This window comes from Pygocentrus nattereri, chromosome 1 (genome assembly GCF_015220715.1).
Source record: "Pygocentrus nattereri isolate fPygNat1 chromosome 1, fPygNat1.pri, whole genome shotgun sequence".
NCBI classification, from domain to species: Eukaryota; Metazoa; Chordata; class Actinopteri; order Characiformes; family Serrasalmidae; genus Pygocentrus; species Pygocentrus nattereri.
The window spans coordinates 24,497,022-24,520,630 of record NC_051211.1 but is presented as its reverse complement, the minus strand read 5'-3'; the positions used below and the strand labels follow the sequence as shown (position 1 = coordinate 24,520,630).

The 23,609-nt window shown below is 42.1% G+C and overlaps 1 protein-coding gene across 4 annotated transcripts; it reads left to right on the top strand.

The window, feature by feature from the left end:
- Positions 1-1,355: 1,355 nt before the first annotated feature.
- On the top strand, positions 1,356-23,312 carry chd4a (chromodomain helicase DNA binding protein 4a). Of its 4 annotated transcripts, none has more exons than XM_017708526.2 (41): positions 1,356-1,577; positions 2,057-2,208; positions 4,247-4,362; positions 4,567-4,812; positions 4,988-5,106; positions 6,700-6,968; positions 7,627-7,751; positions 8,006-8,138; positions 8,512-8,681; positions 10,035-10,271; positions 10,466-10,669; positions 11,100-11,311; positions 11,668-11,799; positions 12,822-12,921; positions 13,409-13,600; positions 14,638-14,838; positions 15,029-15,166; positions 15,474-15,595; positions 15,700-15,873; positions 16,250-16,391; positions 16,519-16,650; positions 16,742-16,859; positions 16,971-17,095; positions 17,252-17,344; positions 17,663-17,801; positions 18,005-18,174; positions 18,264-18,441; positions 18,855-18,941; positions 19,044-19,135; positions 19,247-19,380; positions 19,475-19,619; positions 19,737-19,896; positions 20,230-20,342; positions 20,425-20,656; positions 20,826-20,885; positions 20,979-21,134; positions 21,216-21,324; positions 21,423-21,555; positions 21,668-21,863; positions 22,408-22,571; positions 23,019-23,312. In XM_017708526.2, exons 2-41 carry the CDS (start codon positions 2,145-2,147, stop codon positions 23,031-23,033), a joined length of 5,847 nt encoding a protein of 1,948 aa, XP_017564015.1. In that variant the 5' UTR covers positions 1,356-1,577; positions 2,057-2,144; the 3' UTR covers positions 23,034-23,312. The 4 variants fall into 4 exon arrangements, with proteins under 4 accessions (XP_017564015.1, XP_017564016.1, XP_017564018.1 ...); XM_017708527.2 differs by having other exon boundaries at positions 2,054-2,208; XM_017708529.2 differs by lacking the exons at positions 1,356-1,577; positions 2,057-2,208 and adding an exon at positions 2,887-2,980 and having other exon boundaries at positions 20,482-20,656.
- The last annotated feature ends 297 nt before the right edge of the window (positions 23,313-23,609 follow it).

The following is a 23,609-nucleotide window of genomic DNA, read 5'->3' as shown; positions in this document are numbered from 1 at the left end:
GAAAGGTTTTCGAGAGAACCTATGTAGAAAGTACATTTTGCACCGTCATGGATTACATGAAATTCTTCTAGTGATAAATTGCTTGGCTGTGAGATCCCAAGGCCTTTGTACGTTTATGACTCTGGAGTCCGTTGGGCTTTCAGGAAAGATATAAATTTGGGCACTGAAGAAGTTCGGGTTCACGTTTTGAATGACGATCATGGATTTGGTAAATTAACTTAAATCTAAAACACTACAGAAAAACGGTATTGCTCCAGGATGGCCTACAGCACAGAGCTTTGCAGCATTAAATTTACAATGTGCCCTGTGGCAGTTCCTACATGATCTTACTCTGATGTTACAAACTGGGATAACCAAAGTGGACATTCAACTTGGCATGGTTCCCATTCTGTTCAAACAGTAGGCCCACGTCCATGTATGAGGCACCGTAGTTGTATTAACCTCTTATTTCCATGAAAAGAAATTTTCGTCCATCATCACAATATGCACATTTTGGAGGTTGTAGAACCAAAACAATTTGCATTAGTGAATCTCATGTTTCTCTTACGCTTTAAGAAGGAAACAGAGGCAGAACTGTTTAGTCTTGTATTATGACCCCAAACAGGACCTCCCCTGAACTTCTGCACCCTTGCATTATCTGTCTTTTAGACATTCTCCCACTCTCTGTGAAGACAGCGATAGGTCTAGTGGCCTTGTTTAACACATACATGCCAAAACTGCAACTAGATTTGGAGTTAAGGTTAGGCCTTCAGAAACTTTTTCAGGTTGTACATCTGCATTTTATGCAGGATCAGCATCTTAATGACCGGACAAGTACCTCTTCCATATTCTAAAGGCATGCGCTGTTCATGTTCATGGACTTGTATGTTTGTTTATAAGGGTCCCAAACTAGGCCCACAGCTTCACGTAGGTCTACATACATGTACAGTAGGTTTGAGCGGGACTGAAAGGATGTAGTCATGTGGCGTGGAGTTGCCATGTGACGTGTCTTTTTTTTTTTTTTTTTGCTCTCTCTCTCTCTCTCCTCTACTTGCTCTCTCTTTTTGGAGTTATGCTTATTGTGGGATGTCAGTGACTGCACTCATTATTATTATGGGATGTTAACAGAACGGGGCGGGAGGGGGTGTCTCCATGGCAACGGTTGCTAAGGGGCATGGAGGAATGGGGAAGAGCCTGAGTGAGAGTGTGTGTGTGTGTGTGTGTGTGTGTGTGTGTGTGTGGGGGGGGGGGGGGGGGGGGGGGTGATTATTATGGTCTGTATGTTGCAAGGTAACTATGCAGAGTGGGGGGAGGGGTGAGTAAGTGTGTATGTGTGTGTGGGGGGGGGTTATTATGGGATGTCTGCCCCCTGATCTCTTTGTGTGTATGCATGGGGTGTTAGTGGGAGAGGGAGAGACGGCGACGTCGCACGAACCCTCCTGCGCTGAAGAAAATTCGACTGCTTCTAGTTCATTAACAAAAAAAGGGAAACGCTGAGAGCTGCGTTTAACTGTTGGAGGAGGGAACTGAGCGTGGAAACAGCAGCACACGTCGTTTTCCCCTCCTTTATTTCAAACCAACGGGAACGTCCAAACTGTGTGAGTATACCAACCTTACATTGTTTCTCCATCCCGCGCACATCAGCTTTTGTGAGTCTATTAAACACAAACGCAAAGCGAAGTTCTCAGTTGTGAGGATCACGCGATGATTCCGCCGTGCCCCCCCCGGATTTAGCCGGCACAGCTAGCAGACACTTTACTTGCCCGTTAGCCTGCTAGTTGGTTCAGGAGGTAGCGAGGGAGCTAGTTTGTCGCTTTGCTAGCTCGTGTTGTGGAAGCCGCTCCGGCGTCTGCCGGCGCTTCGGTACAACTTTTACCCCTCCGCGCTCCCCCATGTGCTCCCGTCTTCGACTGAACTATTGAGCTGTAGTGTTTTAAGAAGGGGGAACGGGCATTGTTTTAACATGATGTGACGGACATGTATTGGCCATCAACACTAACTTCCGTTTTCTTACTCTTCTGTTTAATTTCCACCTCTTCGAAACCGGCTCCCCCTCGTCCCGCCTTGCCTCAAGAAGACAGAAGATTGGGTGAGAGGAGTGAAAGGGACCGTGTGTGTGTGTTCAGCCGAAGTGAAAACGGTGGAAAAAACACAACTAAGTTATTATGTCTGGAAGTGAAGATGACCGAGATGATTTTGGACCAACAGAAGACCGGTCCATGATGCAAGGTAGGTTACCTAGAACCTTGCTAAGTTGGCTCGCTATTAAATTTAAGTAAGTATTTCGACAGCCAGTCGCTTCTTATCGCGAACCGAAGGACCTATTCTGCTTTAATATGGTCACACAAGAAAGTTGTTACCGCGTGTTTGGTATTTTAATGCTTCTTTTTCAAAGTGAATTGGTAAAATCTTGATTTAACCGGTGAATGAAATTACAGGAGTACACGGAGAGTGAAACTTGGGGGGGACAATGGACCATCTAGTCTTTGGCTAAACGAGCAAAAACGACGTTGGTTTATGTAGCGGTAAATGCCGCCGGGTGCAGTTTAAGCGGTTCCCGAATCTACTCAGGCGTTTTGCTGGTGTTTTGCCAGCTGCTGTTAGTTAGCAAACTGTTAGCGCGCTAAGTCTTGTTAGCCTGCGAGCTATCAACACAAGCTCCCGTGAGGAGCGGACTGGCGGAGCCGCTCGCAGCCCATAGTTCAGGAAATGCAGCAGAACTCCTATGTGAAAACGTACATTTGCCGGCTTTCGCCCAGGCCTTGAGCGCTCCGTGCAGTCTGGGTTGGGTTTTGCCGGCTTCGCTCTGCTGCGGCCTACCGGTATTTTCCTGCGTGCGGGTGTGAGAACGGCAGCGCTAGCGGTTAGCCGCCGGCTAGCCGATGACGTTTGTTGAGCACGACGAATCCGCGCTGTTCGCAGATGAAGGCTTTTCATTCACGGGCACAGTCGACTGGGATCGCCGGCTCTGGTCGACCGCGGGATAAGGGGGGCGGTTTGGGTGGGTTTGTTTCCTACAGAACTTTTTTATGGTGCCGCAGAGATTTGGGGATTTGGCTGAGAGGACTTGGGGGTTTCCCCACAGAGCGCGCGCGCAGTGTTCGTGATGGGGCGTTGAGCTGCTTCGACCACCCCACTCCGGACTGGCCCACAGCGTCGAGGCCGAGGTTTTCCTCACTTCTGCTTCTTTACTGACCGTTTCTCGGTTAGCTCCGGGTTGGGTCTACGCGTTTCCTGTAGGACAGACGGTTTCGGCGTTTTTGTGAAATGTAATGCGAGGCCAATTAAACTCCCGACACGAGGCCGTGTGTGTGTGTGGCGTTCTCGGGCCATGTGCAGCACTTTTGCTTAGTTACAATTATCGGTTCACATAATTTTCAGCCCCGTGTTTCAGTGACCGTTTTTCACATTTTCAGCAAACAGATTTGACAAAATTCACCGTCCATTTAATTTACATCCACTCACATGACCGCGAAAGCCGGAAGATCTGTATTTGGGCGCTGTTGCAGTGGATGCTGTGAAGATCCCGGGATGTAAGCCTGTGCGACGAACTGACTTGTCCTCTCTCCGCTTGGTAGTGTACAGTTCAAATGAACATGGAAATACTAGCTGACCACCGACTGCACTTTCTGAGGCGACCAGTTCCGATCCTCTGTTTTACGCTGTGTCGAAACCCGAACTTGCTCTTGCAGTCGTGTTGATATTCTATGCAGTTCACTTCACTACATGCCGGTTTAGGGTGTGTGTATGTATGTATGTACTGAAATAGTGAGTATGAGAAAGCTTGACCAGAGGAATAATGAAAAACCATGTGACCCAGGCGCTTATTTGACCTACTAACGGCTTATCCCTCTGCAAACCTTCCTCCCTGTCCTTTTCTGATGTGCTACACATGGTCATTAAGAAAGACTTGCAAGTCTGTTTGCATATAGGGAATTACTTTTAAAGCATGTGCTTTAAAGTAACTTTTGCAGATGTTAAGTTTGAATGGGTTTTGAGCTTCCAGCATTTCAGACCATAAATAACAGTAACTATTCATGTAATATTTGAAGTTCATGTCTTAATGCAGAATTGTATTGTTTATTGATAACTATAAATATGTCATTTTAAAATAAGTCAGTTTGTACCTTTTTAAGGCCTCAGTGTGTCATCTGAATCTAAAGTGTTAAACTTGTCCTTGAACAGAGACTCTGAACTGGCTGGCTAAAGTGTGGTTGTGAAAATATTGCTTGTTTCGAATGAATGCATGGATCTGTCTGTTCTATAGATGATGATCTGGATGAAGACTTGTCAGAGAATGAAGCCCCTAAGGTGAAAAAGAAGAAGAAAGCTAAGAAAAGTAGTCGTGAGAGCAAAAGCAAGAGACAGCGCTCTCGTAGGGAGGTAGGCCTAATTTCAGATCCCAGATTTACAGCAGACTGTTTCTTGACTCAGAGTAATTTCATGTAATATGCAGTTTGGATTGTTTGTCACAGTACCTTCCCTCATGCCCGTGCTTGTTTGTGTCCCCTGTTCTTGGGTTCTGTATAACCTCCCGCTGCCTTGCCAAAAGTAGTTCTGTAAAACGGTGCATTCTTTTCCCTCCAGGACATCCCCATCAGTTCCCCAGAGCACGTAGAAGGAGCTGAAGTGGATGAGGTGGAGGAAGATGGTGCTGGAGGCCGCTCAGACAGTGAGGGCAGCGATTACACACCTGGCCGTAAGAAGAAGAAGAGAGCCAGCACCTCCAGAGACAAGAAGAGGAATAGCACTGCTGCTGAGAGGAACTCCAATTCATCTGCCTCTAAGAGGAAAGAACCTGAGGAAGAGGAAGATGAAGATGATGACGACATGGTGAGTATGAGAGGGTGGCGTGCTAGCTTGTTTTCAGCAAACTAAAGGTTTGTAGGCCTCAGGCTATTATCCACTTTAGATTCCAAGAAACAGAACTTGGACCCCAAACGTGCCGTGTGAAGTTGTCTGAAGACGACGTTGTTGTTCAGGAAATTTGTTTGAAATTGTTTTGCAGGAACCAAAAACCTCTTCCCAGCTGCTGGATACCTGGGGCATGGAGGACATTGACCACGTCTTTACTGAGGAGGACTACAGGTCACTCACCAACTACAAGGCCTTCAGTCAGTTCGTCAGGTATTTCTCATCTAATAATCATGGTCACCTTTTTAAAATGTGGAGCTTTTGTATGCATAGAGCAGCCAGGCTAACAGTGCTAACATATACAGAAAGCAAATGTCCACCAAAATGTTTCAACAAGTACAAGCCAAAAGCATGATATGTTGATGGGCTGCGTAAAGTTATTTAGGGGGGAAAGGGTTTGTTAAAATGGAGAGGCCTTACTAACACATTGGAGGTAGATGTGAAACTTTATCATTCGATTTCCGGTGTAGTAGCGCCTTACGGTTCTGGGAAGAGGCTGCGCAGGAGCGTGTTGTAAAACCTCACCACGCAGGTATCTAGTTTTAGCACTGTAATGCCTCAGCCTTGCTTACTGTGAGGGATGAATATCGGATAACGATAAAACTACGAAAAAGAAGTGTTGATTTTGTAAAAACAGAGTAAAGAAATCTACAGGTAGTCTGGTAGATTAGCAGCAATTTCCTATTGACGTGAACACCTGCAGGCTGGCTTTTAGCATCGAACCACAAACTAACGAGACACAGTGCACTAAACCTGAGCGTCTCAGTCAGCGCAGTATGTTAAAGATCTCCAGGAGGATTCCAGAATCTATAAGCTGCGCCGGGTATGTTTTTATGGTTGATGCCTCAAAGATGTTTGCTTTTACTCTTAGTTGCGCTCATTGTCTTACTATATGTAGTTGAAGTTGACTTCCTATTGGGCAATATTCAGATTTCCATTTTGTGCAGCTGGTAATATTATGGCACCAAACTGTGCGTGGGGGAGGAAGTAATTCTGATTATCCTAAATGGCTGCCCCGTCTTTTAGATTCTCAGAGCTTTTTTACAATTAGTATGATTTACAATAAACTATATGTTCTAAGCCACATTGACTTCCCTGCATGACCTGAATTAAAACCTGCATGACGTATGAATGAGTTGAGAGTTCTGGAAATTTTGGGAATGTTTTGGGAGCCTGCTTCCAGTGTTAGCAACATTAGCCTTGTAGTTCCAGTTCAAACCTAAAGATGTTTTGACTCCAAACATGACTGATGAACTACATTTGGGGTAACTAATAAATTACATGATTTTCCAATCAACTGTTCCTTTAAGGGAAAATAAGTTTTATTTAAATTGTTTTTTAAAGTCACAGAGTAAGCACCTTTTTAGAGACTTTGTTCATCCCCAGAATTTTAGTACGGGAAAAAATCTAGTAAATATTTCTCAGTCAGAAATGTAGGTTTTTACTCCAAACTATAACACCACTGTATGTATCAAGAAATTGAGTTTCTTCGCAGAAAAGACCTGTTTTAGGGATAATTCAAATGGTTGGCCAGTGTGGCTGTGGTTGATTTACACAACACTGTCCTAAAACTGCACTATAAACTTGTTTGCTTATTACGTTTAGTAGTCAGAAACAAAGTGTTGTGCACTTCTTGTTTCACCTTGGACTAAGCGTCTGTGCACTTCCAGAAATACTAGATTAATGTGACTGCATTTTCTGTGGGCTCTAAATGATTTGTGACCGTCTTGCTTTAATTCTTTACATGTAGAATGTCATATGGTTGTCTCAGACTCCATCTGCTCTTCTCCTTGTCTGTTTAACTAGGCCTCTTATTGCAGCCAAAAACCCCAAGATAGCAGTCTCCAAGATGATGATGGTGCTAGGTGCGAAATGGCGTGAGTTCAGCACTAACAACCCCTTGCGTGGTTCCGCCACTGCCAACGCTGCCCTTGCGGCCGCTAACGTAGCTGCGGCTGTAGAAAGCATGGTGGCGGCCGAGGGACCGGGGGCAACCCCTGCAGCGCCTCCTCCAACCGATCCTCAGCCTCCTCCAGCACCTCCTGTCCGTAAGGCCAAAACTAAAGAGGGCAAGGGTGAGCATGGCTTTTGGAGTTTTAAAGGAGATTATTTTATCTAGAAATGCGTGTGTGTGATGCACTGGATGTATGTGTTTTTTGTTTATATTCAACTTCCTGAAAAATCTGGAATAGCGTGAGGAATTCAAGTTGCAGACCTCCCCGTCTGCTCCCTTAATCCTCTCTTAGAACAGAACAATACCATTAGCTGGAGCTTACTGGTGAGGTGGTGTTTACATAAAAAAAAAAAAAAAATCCTGCCATTTATGACGGGGCACAAAATGGCTCCCCTACATAACGTATGCCACTCTTGCAGCCTGAAGGAGCAGAGGGATGAGAGCGCTGACTGTGCTCCCCAGAGAACCTGGGTGGATAAATATGTTGCTCTGTTTGTTACATATAAAAAAAAACAGCTTTCTGATCCTCTGAGGCGTAGTCAACAAAATTTCTTAAATCTACTGATCCCTGCATTAGAGAAATGCACTGTAATGTAGTTCCCATGTGTTGATGTGAACATAGTTTTAATTTTAGTATTCTTGTTTTGTGTGTGTGTGTGTGATTTTGAAGTCTCAAGGATGTTTTACTTCTTCATCCATGACCTTGGATAGCTGGACTGTCTGGCTGAGGGTTTTTTTCACACATTTTGAAACTCTGGCTTCTGCTCTTTATTTTTCAGGCCCTAATGCACGCAGGAAGTCCAAACCTGCCCCCAAGCCTCAGGAGAAGAAGGTCAAGACCAAAAAGGTTGCTCCTCTGAAGATTAAACTGGGAGGTTTCAACAGCAAGAGAAAGCGCTCTTCTGTATGTATTTTCTTTCTTACTTAGTCACTTGCATGCTTTCACCAAGCTATATCTTGTCACACCTGCCTCTCGAGCTCACACACTAGTTCATCACAGCATCTCACTTCATGCCTTTCTGTCCCTTTTCTTGAGGTTGGCAATAACACAAAGTATTAAATTAATCGCACACCCCCATCATCAAGAACGTCAGTGTCCGTGTTCCCTTGTTGCCTACATTTTACTTATTTGTTCACTTCTGTCGTTTACCTATTTAGAGTGAAGAGGACGATGTGGACGTAGACAGTGACTTTGATGACGGCAGTATGAACAGCGTCTCTGTGTCTGATGGCTCCAACAGCCGTAGCAGTCGCTCCAAGAAGAAGCCTAAGCCCAAAAAGAAGAAGAAAGGTGAGAGCTGTTTTTGTTGAACAAAAATGAGTACTTCTGAGGGCTTCAGGTTGGACTGTGGTATAAGGGTGTATTACTTATGTTTCTCAGCTGGAGTAGAGCTGTGCAGTATTGTCTTTGCCCCAGTTTAGATAAAGGTTAAGGCCCTCAAACCTGCACCAGGTGGAGTTCTGTTTGGTCTGTCATGAGTGCAGGAAATCATGTCAAACAATTTTATTGACTTCTTAGGAGAAATGTTGCTCTGAATAGGTGAGATATAGGTGAGACTTGCATTTTGTATTTTATTTAGCATTGTGGAGTATTGTAGGGTTCAACTGTGATGGTGATCTCCTGCCTTTGATTTAACCCCCCCCCCCCAATATATATCATTCAGTGGATGAAGATGCTGATGGCTATGAGACCGATCACCAGGACTATTGTGAGGTTTGCCAGCAGGGTGGAGAGATCATCCTCTGTGACACTTGCCCCAGAGCTTACCACATGGTCTGCCTAGACCCTGACATGGAGAAAGCCCCAGAGGGCACATGGAGCTGCCCACATTGTGTAAGTGACAGCTTTAAAACATCTGTTATTATCTGTCAGTAAGTTGCATTTTTGTATGTTGAGCAGTTTTAGTGAAATTCCTTCAGGGCTTTCTATCAAAATATGCAGTGAATTGATGCCAAGTAAGATTTTCTGTGGTTTGTTATTAATAACATTGTAGCTGAGGAGACCTTGTTTGCTCTTAACCTGTCTGGTCTGAACAACACTTCAAGGTTTTATGAGGCCATCAATTTCTGTTTATGAACTACAAATGTGGAGGAGGCCAGTAACTTGAAATGGATGTGACATATGCTCATTTTCAGTGTGTATGAACTAATTTTAGGGTCTACTAGAATAGATTTACATGCCTCATGCCCTTACAAAAATGCCCTTTTCTCTTAGTGTACATCTCTCTTCACCCTTTCTGAAATGCTCTGTTAGAGCTCCCGTGTCTTTAAGCCCCCTTCCTGGTGAGTCCAGTATGCTCTGATTGGTCAACTTTCAGAGCAGCTTCTTCCTACAAGGTCCACTCCTACACTGCTGTGGCTATTATTACAACGGCATCGGTTCTGTTCTATCGGTTTGAGCCAGAGTCCGTTCTTGAAAGTCAGGTAGAACGAATTGGTAGACTTGATCCACTTTCGTGAGCTACACTGGAACGTGACGTTTGAGTAGTGGATTTTTACTTCTGCAGCTCTTTTGTGTGAGGGCGAATGCCAAACTTAACAATAGATAGTAAGGATTGTGTTATGAGATTACATCATCTTATAACAAAGAAAAGGGCATTTAATGCAGCGGAGGAAAGCTGTTCATGTCGGGGAGGGTTACTCCCTCTTGCGTGTACTTGTTTTTGGGCTTTTTTACTTTGCAGACCATTTACATGCACAAACGGAATATCCTAAAGGGTCCCATTGATTTAAGGCCTGCGTCAGCCACAAGTGATGGTGGAATGACACAAAGTCTTGTATCGCATATATTTGAGCCCATAGAGGAAAAGCTGACATCATGTAACATGCGACAAACGTGTTCAGCATAAGCTAAAAAACAGTTTACAGGCTTGAAATCTGGCTTTACTTTGGCCGATTTGAATGACCTAGTTTCGGATTGATACTTTGTCCCACTTAACCCTAGTCAGTTTTGCTGCGGTTTCTCTCGATTCAAGAACTTCACTAGTTCTTTATTTCCATATTGTCTAATCTGTATAGTCTTTTATATATTTATTCATGATTCTCAGGTACCCCAGTTATCTTTTTGAAAATGAGATTTCATATTTTAATAAAGATATAAAGCTTGTGTTAGAAATTTGTGAAATGTCCCATTTTTGTTGGTAGCTTGGTTAAATGTGGAAAGTAGTCAATAATAATTCTGTTTCAGGAAAAAGAAGGTATTCAATGGGAGGCGCGTGAGGACGGCTCGGAAGGAGAGGAGGAGAACGATGCAGCTGGCGGCGAGGCAGAGGAGGATGATCACCATATGGAATTCTGTAGAGTGTGTAAAGATGGAGGAGAGCTGCTGTGTTGCGACTCTTGTCCCTCTTCCTACCATATCCACTGCCTCAACCCACCCCTGCCTGAAATACCCAATGGAGAGTGGATTTGCCCTCGTTGCACTGTGAGTAAACCAGGTAGCTCAAGAGTGGGAATGGCATTGAATTTAATACCAAAGGATTTAATATCAAAGTTTGTTACTTTTTAGAGTGTATTAGCTTCATTAAACAGATGTTCACCCTTTTACTGTGCCTAAAGAAACCATCTTAATTTATAGTGTTTCATGCGACTCTTAATTTGGTTTGACTGTTATTTCAGTGTCCTCCTTTGAAAGGGAAAGTGCAGAAGATTCTTACCTGGCGTTGGGGCGATCCACCACCACCCACCCCTGTAGCCCGACCCCCCGACCTTCCAGCCGACGCCCCTGACCCTCTTCCGTTGGCTGGACGGCCCGAGAGAGAGTTCTTTGTCAAGTGGCAGAACATGTCCTATTGGCATTGCTCTTGGGTCTCTGAAGTGCAGGTCTGTGTACATATGATTTAAAAAAAATGTTTTCTTTTAATGAAAGACAACAGAGTATTAGTTCAGTGATCATGGTCTCTGGGTTACTTCGTATAAATGTCTAGTGTGAAGGTCATGTCAGTTTATCTGTGGCTGATTTGCACACATTTAAACTGACAGAATAATATTCCGCAGTTGTTGGCTTCAGTGATATGTTTATGCACCAAAAACATGTTTATAGAGATGGTATGGCTCCTATGAAAGTTGTAACTTTTTAGTGGTCTTGGAGCATCTTTGGAAGTCAGCTGTGAAGAATTTATTTGAGGTCAAGTAATTTCTGTCATCAGACCTAATAAATATCTAAAAAGTCTAGGATGTAAGTTAGCTTATAATTAAATTTTCCACTCTTTGTCAAGCCTAAGTGAAGGTTTACTCTCTCACTCCTCCTCAGCTGGAACTGCATTGCCAGGTGATGTTCAGGAACTACCAGCGCAAGAACGACATGGACGAGCCCCCGCCCTTAGACTTTGGAGGGGAGGGTGATGAAGATAAGAGTGACAAGAGGAAGAACAAAGACCCCATCTATGCCCAGATGGAGGAAAAGTATTATCGCTTTGGCATCAAAATGGAGTGGATGATTATCCACCGCATCCTCAACCACAGGTAAGACTTGTTTCTGCAGTACCAGCTTCAGAGTTCTCTGAAGTTCTCAGAAATGTTCTAAAAGGCCGTAGTTGAGCTTTGGCTAATTATAGAGGATTTCATCATTTCAGTCAGGTCTGCTAGAGCAGAGCCTCTACTGAACTGTGAATCACTGTTATGCTCTAGGGCTTTGTTACAGAACCCTTGATGTTCATATGAGTGCTTTCATAACTTTGTATTGGTGTAAAATGTCCGCCCCACACCTGTGCATCCTTTTGTTTAGGGCAGATAATGTTTAAACCCAAAAAAATAATTAGAAGTTAAATCACAGTGAAGATTTAACCTCTAAACGTGAATATCTGTTTTTCCCTGTGTAGTGTGGATAAGAAAAATAACTGTCACTACCTCATCAAGTGGAGGGATCTACCATATGACCAGGCTACCTGGGAGTTGGAGGACATGGAGATCCCAGAATATGAGGCTTATAAACTGCAATACTGGAATCACAGGTATAAAACGCATGTGTATGCCCAAACGTGCAAGCGCACACTTTTTGGTTTTTCTCCAAAACTTGTTCACTGCTGTGCTTCATATCTGTAAACTGTCAGATTTATTCAGAACGAGCTGTGTTTATCCTAAATAATGAGTATAAGAAAAAACTTTGAAATTCATAACTGTTCAGGCCATGGGAGGGAGGAAGAAGTAATGAAGTAGAAGTACTTATGTGAAAAATTGCTTGTATCTGTACTTAAAGTATTTGTCACTTAATGCTTTTTACTTAGTACATTTCCAATGAAAAATCTGTGCTCTCTGCTCACTACATTTTGAAACTAGGCTACTTTTTTTTTTTTTTTTTTTTTTTCCCCTCTCTGGTGTATATTTAGTTGAAAAATGTTTTTGTGTCACTTTTCACAAGGTTACCAATCAAAAAAGAGGGTGGGTAAGACTGAACCAGAAATTAAGGCATTTGCTGACATTGCAGTGTTTACATAGGCTGCTTAGGAAGAGTTAAACCCAGTGGATGTTTTCTTCCCCATCTTTCTCCACCTTAATGGTGTTGAATAAGTGCAGTTTCTTTATTCATGAGGTTTTTCTCTGGAATATGCTCCACTCTCTGAAAGCAGCCGTCACAGAACCCAATGAAAGAAATCGAAGCGAGTCTGTGTGTATATAATGGAAGATGCAAATACGTCTTTAAAAAAATCCCAATCAGAAAAAAACATATTAAAACTGATATTAAAATCAGTTAGCTGATAATTTTGCAGAGGATTCCTGCAGGTTTATTATTCATGCTTTTCGTCATGGTTGTGTACATCTCATTAACGTTCATACTGTTTGAGAAATGGAAACTCTTAAGATGCTTAATTGAAATGTAAACCGTTAGTCAAAAGTTAATGTCAATTTTGCTTTTTGCCAAACTTGTACTTTTACTTAAGGGACTTGTGTGCTTCTGCCGCCTCTTTAGGCCACAAGGTGAAGTCATCCATTTAAGTGTGTGAAGGTCAGTAAGCATTGTAATTCTCTCTGATAGGGAGCTTATGATGGGAGATGACGGTAGACCGAATAAGAAAATCAGGGTCAAAGGCAAAATGAAGAGACTGGACAGACCCCCGGAGAATCCTGTTGTGGATGTAAGTCTGTCTTAACTGTGCGGAATACATGCTGCTTTCATATGAGGCTTGATGGGCTTTCCTTAAAGGAATATTTATTACCAAAATACTAATGCTATTTAAAACAGACTGAAAACTAGTGGGGCTAATACCGCATGTCAGTCATGTTAACTGCTCACCAACTTGCATGTATTGTTAGCAGTGGTAACATTTGTTGGTGCTGCTTTCTACATTATGTAATATGCTGTTGTCCTGGTGCAATCTGTAATGTTTCTCTTTCTATGTGCTTTGACTGGCTAATGTTTCTCAGAATTTCGGATTGATTTTAAAGCCACTGTAGCTATAGCCTGAGAGAGAATTGGACCTAATTCTCTTTTTACTACAGTCTTGCACAGTTTGGTGCAGAAGATGACTCTTGGTTTATCGACAATGAGCCTGTAGGTTTAACAAAAGGCTCTAAGGTACTGTAAGCTAATGGAAACACCGTTGCTGTTGCTTTTTTCTTCAGCCCACCATTAAGTTTGAACGCCAGCCAGAATATCTGGATTCAACAGGTGGTACGTTGCATCCATACCAGCTGGAAGGGTTGAACTGGCTGCGTTTCTCCTGGGCTCAGGGCACCGACACCATCCTGGCTGATGAAATGGGCCTGGGAAAGACTGTGCAGACCGCGGTGTTTCTTTACTCCCTGTACAAAGAGGTTTGTATGTGGAGAAAGTGTGCAAGTATTCCCCAGTGTGTGTGTGTGTGTATGCATGTGCTTGTATTAGTTAGTGGGGTTGCCATTTTGATTTGAGAGCATATCCTCAACTGCAATTTACAGATTTAATCAACATGGATGACCATCATTGCTTGTAGATGGCTATAGTATAATGCTTGTCTGCCACCTGCTGGCTGAGGTGCAGAATACTCTTCAACCAGAAGATGAGACTTTTGTATATTTGTTCTAGTCCATCTGAGGTCCTTGATGTTAAATGTAGATGTAGTCTTCATTTAGTGTTTCACTTTTTCAATGTTAAATGTACAAAGCATGTGTACGCATTGTCACTCAGGAATGCCTAAATCCAGCAAAAGGCTGGTGTTGATACTCATTTAGTAATTAAATATTACCACCGCTGCTGCTAGCTGGAAGATAATTTGAAGACCACTTAAATTGTTTCCTTTAAAAAGTTTAACTGAAATTCCCATGAAAGTGAAATCTTTAATTGCTAAACAGGCAGAGTCATCCTGTAGCCTTCCACGAAAGGAATATTTTTCACAGAACATTAACGTGAGTTTGACCATGGAAATGATTTGAAATGGTCAAAGCTGCTGTGGTAGTGATAATAACAGTAGCCTGTAGGTTTATTTATTACTGTAACAAGCCATTCTCATTTTTTTAAACAAGTGAATTATAAGATGCGTTATAATCTGTTGTATAATGGTTCTTTCTCTCGAAGTTAGTTGGCAGGTTTCTGACCAGAAGCACGTATTTTATTTCTGGCTCAGGCCAGATTCTATGTGACCTGACCATGTTACTTGTCTTGCAATGGTTGCAGTGAATATCAGCTGAGAAACTCCTCTTTCTCTAGGTTGGTTCCAAAAAATAGGCAAAAACATTAGGTGAACAGTGGCCATAAATAGTTTGAGCCTTAGTTGTAGGCATGTGTGATTTAAGGCAGTAAATTACTTGACTCCAGCATGCATTTAGTATGACTTTGTTTTTTTGAGTTGACATACTTTTCCTCACTGTTCTAGGGTCATTCTAAAGGCCCATTCCTGGTCAGTGCACCTCTGTCCACCATCATTAATTGGGAGCGAGAGTTTGAAATGTGGGCTCCAGACATGTATGTTGTCACATACGTGGGCGACAAGGACAGCAGAGCTGTCATCAGAGAGAACGAGTTCTCATTTGAGGACAATGCCATTCGTGGTGGCAAGAAGGCCTCTAGGATGAAGGTAAGTTCAGCTTCTGTGTCAGACTATCTACTGATAAGCACTGGAGTTTAACCTAATGCACAGAATTAAACGTTTACTTACATAAAATGTTTTGTTTTTACTGTGCTAAAAGGGCAAAAAGGTTGTCATGCAGTGTGCTGTACTTTGTCTGCATCGCATAAATCCTTTCCATCTTTCCTTGTACTTGCAGAAGGAAGCCTCTGTGAAGTTCCATGTTCTCCTAACCTCCTATGAGCTGATCACTATTGACATGGCCATCCTGGGCTCCATTGATTGGGCATGTCTGGTAGTGGATGAGGCCCACAGGCTCAAAAACAACCAGTCCAAGGTTAGTCCTTACTTTTCAAGACTAAACTAGACTAAATGTTTTGTCTGGATAATCTAGCATTACAAATGATGCTTCCAGGTTTGAAGAAAATGACGCTTCGTCACTGAATTTGACAGTATTTGAAGAAGTGCTCTAAAATGTACCAAAGGCTACAGAGCCAAAGAATCAGAAGTAATAATATCTTCAAATAATATTCAGTGTTATGTGGAGTTTGCTATTGGAATTATTTAAATGGTACCATTTCCAGAATTTCGCTTTAGAGAATCTGGCTTGTGTTGTAATGCTATTATTGTTCCTGTGTTTGCAGTTTTTCAGAGTGCTGAATGGCTATTCCCTTCAGCACAAGCTGCTGCTTACTGGAACTCCTCTCCAGAACAACTTGGAGGAGCTGTTCCACTTGCTCAACTTCCTCACGCCAGAGAGATTCAGGTATTTTGTGCGTGTGCTTTTGTGTGAATAAGTTACATGTGAGTGATGGACTAGTCCTGTGATCTGATGTACTAACTCTATGCCCTGGTCTCTGCCTCCCTTAGTAATCTTGAGGGATTCCTGGAAGAATTTGCCGATATTGCTAAAGAGGACCAGATTAAGAAGCTGCACGACATGCTGGGACCACACATGCTCAGGAGACTCAAGGCAGACGTGTTCAAGCACATGCCCTCCAAGACTGAGCTTATTGTCCGAGTGGAGCTCAGTCCCATGCAAAAGTGAGTGAGAGGATGTAATGAAAGGAATAGAGGGGTTAGATGGGATGGACGTTGCTCAGTAAAAGGGTCCAGAGTTTTGAGATGACGACTTAAAATCCTCAAGACTGTAGTTGTAGGCAGTGGTTTAAGCTATAGAGCCTGTTAGCAGGAGTAACCTGTAAGCTTGTACCTTGTACGTGAAGGAGTAGCGTTAAAAGGAGCAGCGTGATAAGTGATCAGAGCCTGGATAGACTGAAGGCCTTGTAATGCAGAATTCCTGTTGAGTATGGAAATATGCAGTAGCCTTGGCTTCTTCTGTGCCTAAACCCGACCCCAAGCATTATCATTAGTTTGCAGTCCCCAATAAAGGTCTTAAGCACTGTTCCATTATTTGTAGGAAATACTACAAGTTCATCCTGACCCGCAACTTTGAGGCCCTGAACACTCGAGGGGGTGGAAACCAAGTCTCCCTGCTCAATGTGGTGATGGACCTAAAGAAATGCTGCAACCATCCCTACCTTTTCCCTGTTGCTGCTATGGTATACTTACTCAAAGCATTTTTACAAAAATGGACTGCTGAAATGGTTCAGGGGTCACTAGAAAATTGTGCAGAATTGGTTTGGTTAGATATATAGTATAAATGTTTTGTGATTTTGCTTAAAACAGGAAGCACCTAAGATGCCCAATGGGATGTATGATGGCAGTGCCCTCACTAAGGCTTCTGGGAAACTGTTGCTTCTTCACAAGATGCTACGCAAGCTGAAAGAGGGAGGGCACAGGGTGCTCATCTTCTCTCAGGTGCAGTCTTGGGCCCAAACAAATACTTGCACAAACCAAGCCATGCTCATGCAGAAAGTAAAAAAAGCTTACAATTCTCATTTTGTTGTAGATGACCAAAATGTTGGATCTGCTGGAAGACTTTCTGGAGAATGAGGGCTACAAGTATGAACGTATTGATGGTGGTATTACTGGGGCAATGAGACAGGAAGCCATTGATCGCTTCAATGGTGAGTCTTGTCTTTACCCATCGATTATACCCAGTCTTCAAAGTGTGTGCCCCCCAACTCTCCCTGTTGAAGGAACAGTTGAAACTAAATGGTTCTTCATCTCTCCCTCAGCTCCAGGTGCAGTTCAGTTTGTTTTCCTTCTGTCTACTAGAGCTGGTGGTCTGGGTATCAACCTGGCCACAGCTGATACAGTCATCATCTATGACTCTGACTGGAACCCTCACAATGATATTCAGGTGAGCCCTCAAGCAACACTACAGTCTTTCCAGTGAAGGTGGACTTATCATTCTTTCAACAGAACAGTATTTTAGCTGTTTTGTTGCGCTTCAGTGTTACTATTCACTTGTATTTAGCTTCAATATAATTTTATTTTTAATAAATTTGTCCCCTAGGCCTTCAGCAGAGCTCACAGAATTGGTCAGAACAAGAAAGTGATGATCTATCGTTTTGTCACCAAGGCCTCTGTGGAGGAGAGAATTACTCAGGTATCACCTCTTCCCATAACAAACTCAAGATGTTCTCTTGCTTCCTAACTTATATATTTATTTATATATATATATATATATATATATATATATATATATATATATATATATATATGTATGTGTGTGTGTGTATATATATGTATATATATATATATATATATATGTATATATATGTGTGTGTGTGTGTATATATATATGTATGTGTGTGTGTGTGTGTGTGTGTGTGTGTGTGTGTGTGTGTGTGTGTGTGTGTGTGTAAACATTGTGAACCCTGTATCTTTATTTTATTTATTTGTTTATTTTTTTCCTCCTACATAGGTGGCCAAAAAGAAAATGATGCTTACCCACTTAGTGGTACGACCTGGCTTGGGCTCCAAAACGGGATCCATGTCCAAGCAAGAGCTGGATGATATTCTCAAATTTGGCACAGAGGAGCTATTTAAAGATGAGGGAGAAGGTGAGTATTTAACAGTGTGTTTCAGCGCTTAGTGCATATGTTTTAAAATTCTGCAAATGTTTTTTTAATTGGATTTATTTATTTATGTATTTTATTTATTTATTTAAAACTAGGGATGCTTCTTAATCAATCCTTAGTCACTATAGGTACATGCACACCTACAGTAAAGTAAATATTGCTGTTATTTCCCATGATTCTATTAGGGGAGAACAAAGAGGAGGACAGCAGTGTGATTCATTATGATGATAAGGCCATAGACCGGCTGTTGGACCGTAACCAGGATGCTACAGACGACACAGAACTCCAGAGTATGAATGAGTACCTCAGTTCCTTCAAGGTGGCTCAATATGTGGTCAAAGATGAGGATGATGAGGTGAGCATTGCAAATCTGCCAGGAAACTTTTGTAGAACAGTTGTTGATGTTTAAAGTTAAAATATTTCTTCTTTTTTTTCTGTCAACAGGAAGAGGAGGTACAAAGAGAAATCATTAAGCAGGAAGAGAGTGTGGACCCAGACTACTGGGAGAAGCTGCTCAGGCACCACTATGAGCAGCAGCAGGAGGACTTGGCCCGAAACCTTGGCAAGGGCAAGCGTATTCGCAAGCAGGTCAACTACAATGATGGATCTCAGGAAGACAGAGGTGTGTTTACACATACATTTTTAACTTCTCAGGATTAGACATGTTTCACAATAACGAATCGCACAGAATTTTAAAATTCCCAAATGGTTTCTTTTTAGTAATATGTTATTGTTTGAATGGCAGGTAATATACAATTTTGTTTTAGATGCGTTTGAGGTGGTGCTTTAAACAGGAAGAGTTGAGGGGGGAGGACAAAAATAACGTCATGCTTTGTTAATTTAAATCTTACATTTGAGTGCATTATGTGAAAAGTATTCCATGGGCTTGTGTAAAACACTAGAATGTTAATCTTTTTGTTTACCCACCGTTGCAATAATGAATTCAGTTGCATAGTGTGAGAGAGATGCATGTTTATCATTCGTGCATACACATGCCATTTTCAAATTCATTTTTTTTCTTCCTTTTACAAATAGACTGGCAGGATGACCAGTCTGATGGGCAGTCGGACTACTCTGTTGCCTCAGAAGAAGGAGATGAGGACTTTGACGAGCGTGCTGAAGGTAAATTGCTCCCTCAATGGCAATAAGGCAACGTAAACAGCTTTTTTTATGTGAAATGCAGCTGTTGGACTGTACTCGTAACAATCCTTTTTCCAAATTTAGCAAATTCCCGTAGACCGAACAGGAAAGGTCTCAGAAATGACAAGGACAAACCATTACCCCCCCTGCTGGCCAGAGTGGGAGGCAACATTGAGGTGAGCTTATTTAATCTTAAGATTTTAATACTCCATTAAAAGTCATGTAACTTGACTGAGTCAGTGTGGGCCTTTTTGTTCCAACCCTTTAACATGATGTTTTTGTTTTAGGTGTTGGGTTTCAATGCACGCCAGCGGAAGGCCTTCTTAAATGCTGTGATGCGTTATGGGATGCCCCCACAGGATGCATTCACCACCCAATGGCTGGTCAGGGATTTGCGAGGGAAATCTGAGAAAGAGTTCAAGTGAGCATCAGTCTTGTGCATCTTTCCAGTTTGTGTCACATGAGTCTGTTAGGTGTTATGCTGTTTTTCTTACTGTCCCCCTTCTCTGTCTTAGGGCATATGTCTCACTCTTTATGAGGCACTTGTGTGAACCTGGTGCTGATGGTGCTGAAACCTTTGCTGATGGTGTGCCACGAGAAGGTTTGTCACGGCAGCACGTCCTCACTCGGATTGGGGTGATGTCATTGATCCGTAAGAAGGTAAGCAACTTTTCTGGAATAAAATTAGCCTGACTTCATTCAGGCATGACTGATGGCTTCATTCAGTTTGCTACATGTAAATTGTGGCTCATGGTTCCCTGTGCTGTCTTTTTCCAGGTGCAGGAATTTGAGCATGTGAATGGTCAGTGGTCCATGCCCTGGATGATGGAGCTAGAAGAAAATAAAGCTGCTGCTGCTGGTGGTCATCCAGACTCCCCAGGGAAAACTCCTTCGACTGGTACTCCAGCTGACACGCAGCCCAACACACCTGCTCCAGGTTCATTTGGTTTTACAAGCTTCTTTTCTGCAGCTTATTAACTATGGCTAAAATTAGTTTGTTTTTGTTTTAACATCAGTGCTGCACAGTGAGTTGTTATATACACAAACCAAATGCTATTGATTTGATATTAATAATTGTTTTATCCCCTCTTCAAGTGGAATACAAGACAGCACATTCTTATAGTGTAATTACATGGAGATATGACAAATATGTAGACACTGTTTATGTTGACAAGAAATAAAACTAACTGAAATACAGCCTGAGTACTTTGTGCAATTTGAGATTAATGAAATTCATTGATTTGACTATTAGACTACCTTCTCTCTACAGAAGATCCCTCAAAGTCAGAAGATGGCAGCAAAGAGACTGAAAAAGAGAGAGAATTCAAGAAAGATGGAGATGGTGATCAGAGTAAGGAACCTAACAAGAAAGCAGAGTCAGAGGTGAGTAAAGAGTGAAATAAATCTTTAGCATATCACACAAGAACTTTGAAAATCTAGAGCTAAACACGTGCCTGTCTAACAGGTCATCGCCATTCCTGATGATGATGATGATGAGAAAATGCCTTCTCCCGCTGACCAGAATGAAAAAGAAGAGAAAAACAAGGCTTGCGAATCAACCACAGATACAGGGAAAACAGGAAATGGTGAAGAGAGAGACAAAGAGAAGACTGGAGATGCTGGGGAGCAAAACAAGTCTTCAGATGAGTCAAAGACTGAAGGGTCTGAAGTGAAGAGAGATGACTCCGAGAGCAAAGGTGATCACCCTGATTGGTGCGCAGGATGCAGCTTTAGATGATCTGAGATCATCTCTGTCAAGCATGCAATGCATTTTGTATAGAATGTAGACATTGAGGTGCCTGTGTATATTGGATTGAAAATGGGTTTGTTTTCAAAATTTTTATTTATTTTTAAATCTTTCATCAGATGAAAAGAGAGATGATAAAACGGAAAAGATGGATACTACGCCTTCTAATGAGAAGAAAGGTAGAACCTAGTTTTCTCAACTAATATATGCCTACTTTGGCTCTTCAGCAGTACGCTATAATTTGCTCTTTCTCCCCCTTTCCCTTGTTCTAGACCAAAAGGATGAAAAGGAGGCTGCTAAGACAGAGGAGCCTGCCAAGTTGCAGAATGGAGACAGTGCCAAAGATGGAGTGGCGGCAGGAGTGAGTGAGGAGAAGAAGAAAGCAAAGACCCGTTTCATGTTCAATATAGCAGATGGAGGATTTACTGGTAAGAAGACCGGCTGCCGTGGTTTTTCTGTCTGTGCCTTTTCTGTTATTTTTGCTTATTTTGTGAACTTCTGTCGCACAGAATTGCACTCCCTGTGGCAGAATGAGGAGCGGGCAGCCACTGTTACCAAGAAGACGAATGAAATTTGGCATCGTCGCCATGACTACTGGCTTCTTGCTGGCATCATACAGTATCCTCTGCATTGTTTCCAGATATGTGACTGAGAGGGGCTCATGATCTGTTTAAGTGCTTGTGTTGTGTTGGTGTCCTTGACTCATTTTTTTCCAGACATGGCTATGCCCGGTGGCAGGACATTCAGAATGATATTAAATTTGCGATTCTCAATGAGCCCTTCAAGGGTGAGATGAACCGGGGAAATTTCCTAGAGATCAAAAACAAGTTTCTGGCCAGGAGATTTAAGGTATAGTCCTGAACTATTGGGAGGTCTTTTGATTATGTAGACAGAAGTACTGCTACAGTTATGAATCTGAGTTAAGCTCATGTTTTTCTGATGCCCGTTGACCTTTCTCTAGCTTCTGGAGCAAGCTCTGGTGATTGAGGAGCAATTGCGAAGAGCAGCATACTTAAACATGACTGAGGACCCTTCTCACCCCTCCATGGCTCTGAACACGCGCTTCAGTGAAGTGGAGTGCTTAGCCGAGTCCCATCAGCATCTCAGCAAGGAGTCCATGTCGGGCAACAAACCTGCCAATGCCGTCCTGCATAAAGGTGAGTGATTTCAGAAGAAACTATGATGCTGTGTTTGTTTGCTATTTGTTATTTTATGAGCGTCGTTTGAATTTATTAGTAAAAAGGTGTTTTGTTTTGTTTTTTGTTTTTTTTTTTTTGTCAAATTTCAGTGTTTTCAATTGGCATTATACTATCTGAATTGCCAAAATGTTCAAATAATGATACTCATTCAGGAAAATGCATTTCCTGAATTTAGAGGTGGGCAGTGTGAGTGTTTTTGTTTTTTATTTTCATTGACTTAAAATACACATCACACAATTTGTGCATGTTGTGGATATACCAGTACTTGAACACTGACGCAACTGTTTCATCTCAAAGTGAGCATAATTAAAATTTAATTCAGTTTACTGTGCCGCCGTATGTTAATTGTTAATCATTGTACTAATAGCATGGTTTGAAATATTGATCAATCATGAAAAAAAAAAAAAGAAAAGAAATTTTCTTCTATCCTTTTCTGAATTTTACTAAGCATAACTGTTTTCACTGATTCTTTTTACCTTTTTGTGCACCATATTTATAATAGTGCTGAAACAGCTAGAGGAGTTGCTGAGTGACATGAAGGCAGATGTTACCCGTCTCCCAGCAACCATTGCCAGGATACCACCAGTTGCTGTGAGGCTACAGATGTCTGAGAGAAACATTCTGAGTCGCTTGGCCAGCAGAGGTCCGGACACACAGTCTCAGCAGGTATCAGTCATGTTACTTTGGGAAACTTTTGTTATAGATGTGTTCTGTGATTTACATGCAGTGTGGAAGTTGGTCCTTTTTATTTTTTTATTTTAAAGTCAACCTGAAATCAGAATGTACCTTGTTTACCATGTCCCTGATCATATTATGCATGACTCAAATGATCTAAAACAAAATCCTTGTTTTTCTATAATTTTCCATCAAAATTTGATATTTTTGCGGTGCTGGGGGGACAGAGGGCTAATATTAATGATGCTAATATGTTGCATTTCCTACTTCCATCCTGCCTTATCAAGTGAAAATGCTCGAGTAGCAGAGAGACCTTTCTTAATACTGTGTTATGGTAGGACAGTGTGTTCTTGTTGACTTGAGCACCATCTGTCTAATTTGAGCGGTTTTTCCTGGTTATTTATTTATTTTTCCCTTGTCTGTTTTGAATGGTTGTAGGTATCTCAGCAGTAGCCTGCATTAGGCTTGCCCTCTTAACCCTGCCCCTAAAGCACCGCCCACCACCTCTACATTCCTGACTGACACCAGATGACATCTCGCCTTAGCTTGAAACCACACCCCTTTTCCTACAAATGGACATGCCACGAGCCTGTAGGCTAAAATCTGGAGGTTGTGGAAACTGAAGCTATTTTATTTTTTTTATTTTCTTTATTAATATTATTATTGATATAATGTTATTATGATGGTTTTTGGGACCGAAATAAAAATGTAATAAAGACTTTTGTCTCTTTATACAGTTGTTTTTCTTAGTCTGATTTAAAAATAGCAGAGCAGTGGGCTGAAAGTGCTTTACCCGTGTTCAGGTCTGTTTATAGCAGTGTTTACGACTCTGACGGAGGTCACAGTTTGAGGTTTTTTTCTTTAATATCTCAGAAATGTGATCATTCTGATCCTTCACATTTGCAGGCGTGACGACAATTGAAAGAACCAGAGCTTTGCAGACAAGACAAGCCACGTGTTTGTAGAAGTTTCGACTTTAATCGTTTAAATCCAGCTGCTGATGGCGTAGATGGTGATGGTCTTGTTTTC